Source organism: Anarrhichthys ocellatus, unplaced genomic scaffold (assembly GCF_004355925.1).
Source record: "Anarrhichthys ocellatus isolate YVR2014 unplaced genomic scaffold, GSC_Weel_1.0 scaffold4985, whole genome shotgun sequence".
NCBI classification, from domain to species: domain Eukaryota; kingdom Metazoa; phylum Chordata; class Actinopteri; order Perciformes; family Anarhichadidae; genus Anarrhichthys; species Anarrhichthys ocellatus.
In genome coordinates, this window is record NW_022284959.1 from 1 (window position 1) to 3,845 (window position 3,845).

At 41.5% G+C, this 3,845-nt stretch overlaps 1 protein-coding gene across 1 annotated transcript; it reads right to left on the reverse strand.

Annotated features, from left to right (window-relative positions):
- Positions 1–5: 5 nt before the first annotated feature.
- Positions 6–1,339, reverse strand: LOC116379706 (tubulin alpha chain-like; the record flags this gene model as incomplete). Its single annotated transcript, XM_031841680.1, has 3 exons — positions 1,228–1,339; positions 217–439; positions 6–130 (listed from the first exon to the last, which is right to left on the reverse strand). Coding segments are annotated over exons 1-3 (351 nt in total), but the record flags the coding sequence as incomplete, so codon positions are not given.
- Positions 1,340–3,845: the final 2,506 nt, after the last annotated feature.

Sequence of the window (3,845 nt, forward strand, 5' to 3'; positions counted from 1 at the left end):
AGCACTATGTCGATGATCTCTTTGCCGATGGTGTAGTGTCCACGGGCGTAGTTGTTAGCAGCATCCTCCTTACCAGTGATCAGCTGTTCAGGGTGGAACAGCTGGCGGTAAATCCCACTGCGCACCTCATCTGAAGAGACAAAAATAATAAAATCAGTTACAGCTACTATTTACATTTTCCAAAATGAATGTTCAGCCAGAAGTGATGACACTTACCAATGACGGTGGGCTCCAGGTCAACAAAAACAGCTCTGGGGACGTGTTTTCCAGCTCCAGTCTCACTGAAGAAGGTGTTGAAAGAATCGTCTCCTCCTCCGATGGTCTTTCCACTGGGCATCTGTCCGTCCGGCTGGATGCCATGCTCCAGACAGTAAAGCTCCCAGCAGGCATTTCCAATTTGGACACCAGCTTGACCAACGTGGATGGAGATACACTCACGCTGTGGAAAGACGGGGATAAGAAAAAAAAAAATTAAAAAAAAATAAAATTAAAAAATTAAAAATTAAAAAAAAGTAAAGTAACTACAATCATTTTTTTAAAGGGCATGCCTGGCTGGTTCTTGTGCTAATTTTAACCAATTAGATACTTAAGGCTACTCATCACATGTCAAGGACTGCTCTCACATGAAGAGGGTAAAGCAGCTCTTCTGTAAAGAACCAGATACCAGGCTCTCATGACTACAGTAACCTGACACACAGACACTGGCCCTCTGAACAGAAAGACTTTTTCCGACATGAGTACTTAAAGAAAGAACATTTTCCCCATGATCAGTCTGTGGTGAACCTTGTCAAACACAGCTGTAGGTACAGATATTCATACAAAAGTAGTTCGGACATCTAAGGTAAAATATGAAAGTCTTTGAGTGAATAGATTTTGTCTGAAAAGCCTGTGGTCGCAGTTTAATAAAAGGCCTCTTCAAACTGGCCGTTAAAATGAGGAATGTTTCAGGCTGAACACACGATGACCTGCACTAACTGGGTCAACGTGCAGACATGAAAACCGGAAATAGGCGGAATTTTAATATGGGCTGTGCCCTCTCGAGTTACACCAAATGTACCAACATCACCGTTAAAATGACCGCTCTACACATTACATTTCAGTTACTTCTTTAAAATTGATGACGGCGGTTAAGGTAGGTTGGCACGTGATGAATGATACTTCCAGAGCGTGGAATTCGGTACAAATGAATACACGATAATACACGATACACAATACTTTCATACTCACCATGTTTTCGTGATTCTGTATAAAATTTGATTTAGAAGAGGACAAAGGCAACGTTAGCTCTCACAGCAAGGGCGTTATGTGTCCAGTGTGAGAAGCAACTGACGTTTTTTTATTCTAGGTGGGGCTATTTATACTCTCTTACCCGGCGGAAACATGCTGATGAATCCGATTGGTCAGGAGTGACATGGTCCCGTCTCCTATTGGTTAAATTGAACATTCATATGCGGCACAGGCTACGCAGTAAACTTGCACAATGGACTGCAGCCGCAGGAGCTGCAATGCCCTAGTATATGATTGGTTAACGTAGAACAGGAACGCCTACTGGCTTTCTTGCCCAGTAACTTCATTGTCTCCTTCCTGTCAATCAAATTGGTGGCATTAGATCCGTTTTACGCATGATTTAAGTCACTTTTGGTCTATTTCTTTAATCATTTTTTCCAGTATGTGTGACTTTGATTAAACAAGTGGGGCAAACTAAGCTAAATAAATGCTTAGTGTTACATTCAGATGGGTAATTTGTACCAACTCGATTTAAACAAAGCCGGCTAGCGTGCCTAGCTTAACAAGCTTCCAGCAATGAATCAACAGCTATTGATGCTAAAAATGTATTGGTCCTCACATAGCCTACATTAGATACCCATTGATAAGTCATACCATATGAATAAAGCTCATCCTGGTTTGTTGTCCGCTTTCATTTTGTGTGTCTTCCCGATGGAGAATGTACGTTTCATGGATGTACTGATGAACTATTTATAAGACCACAAATGAGACAGGTGTTAGCATTAGCTAGCTAGCGCACCCTGCGTTCTGCCTCCCCCCTCTGGATATTTCATTGGCGCTTCCATCTGCTCTCCTGCCGTAGGTACCACAACTAACAGATTATTCGTGGTAGTCAATTCTCACTGGGGAATTGTGGAAGAACAGCATCTTTAATCAACTCTCTCCATCGTACTGCACTCTATATAAGGACATAAGTCACACAATGGAGATCTACGAAGGAACTGTTCTAGTCTGCCTCAAATTCAACTCAAGAAGAAGAAGCTGTTTATTGTGAAATAGAAGGGAAAAAAAGTGGGCGTTCCCGTACCCCACGAGCCAATCAAAGCAGTCGGTGTTCGTCACCATAGACCATATATAACAAGTGGACGTAGTCATCGTGATGTCACTCATTCCTTTATGGACTGCTGTTATGAAGCCTCGAGTTCGGTGATATCGCCGTCGCCATCTTGAAATATGGACGTCGCCATCTTGGCTTTTCTGCATCCGACGAACGGAAGTTACTAATTTCCTACTAATTCACCGTCCAGTCTCACATTCTGCATTAACATATCTAACAAACCTTGAGACTCAACTATTTACGGATGAGGATCAAGCCATCACCTTGGTTTAGGGTCTCAATACTCTTAAAGGGTACCTAATGACCTTTACTAAAGAAATTACCATATTTAGAATACGTGTTAGTGACTTGTGACTTTGGATACGGCTCTGGTAGCAGCAGCGACCTGTCAGTCACAGTAAGCCCGCCCTAAAAACATACTCCGCTTTATAGTCTATTTTACTCCAAATGTGACCATAATTCGCTCAATGAACATGTTTCATTGGAGACTTGAAACTAGCGACTGAGACGACAAACTCATGTTTTAATGGTTTACCAAGGTAATAAAGTGAGAAGTGGGGACATTCTCAGACTTCCATACAGAATTATGTTTGCTTCCAGAAGAGTCGCCCCCTGCTGATCAGTAGGGAGAATTTAAGTTTTAAGACACTTCCGCATCAGCTTCACGGGGCAAGACCGGAGGTTGCCTTCTGTGTAATACACGCAGCAATCATACGCTATTGGGAAAATTAGGTAATCAGGCGTGTACATTTTGGACCAGAAGTGAAAATTGCTCTTTTTGGTTTTGCCATTTATGCATCAGTATCTTGACAGTCTACTAAATATAGGTATTTCAGAGTCTCGGTTTCTTGTGTTGATTAAAAGTTATTTGTCCATTTTATCCAACAGTGGTGGAAAAACTACTCAGCAGGGGTGAAGAGTAACCAAGTACATATACTGAAGTACTGTACTTAAGTATGGAGGACTAAAGCCAGCATCATAATAGGTCAATAAAGAAATGAAATAAGAAAAGTCAAGAAATAAATGTGCAGGTTAATTTGATGGAAATTGTTTTTGATTGAGAAGAACAGGTTAGATAATTTGACCATTAGTCTTTTCTCTGTATAAAGACTGGCTACAGCAGAATCTTGGGACTGGCTTGAGACTTTCACTAAATGACTTGAGTCACATGTCTGGAGCAGAGAAACTGTTCCCCTAAAACTGTACAAACCAGTTTGAGACTGCCCAATATGGCATCATGCATTTAGCAATAGTGACAACTACAGACACAGAAAAACAATCTGCTCTGCTCCATTAAAACTGTCCGACAGTACTTCTGCCCTTTGGAATGTGTATTAAAAGACAACAAAGGTGGTCAATAAATGAACTTTATTTTTGAAGTTATTGAAAACACTTTAGTTTAATACTCCTCTACATCATCCTCATCCCTCACACTGTCGGCTCCAACCTCCTCGTAATCCTTCTCCAGAGCTGCCATGTCCTCTCTGGCCTCAGAGAACTC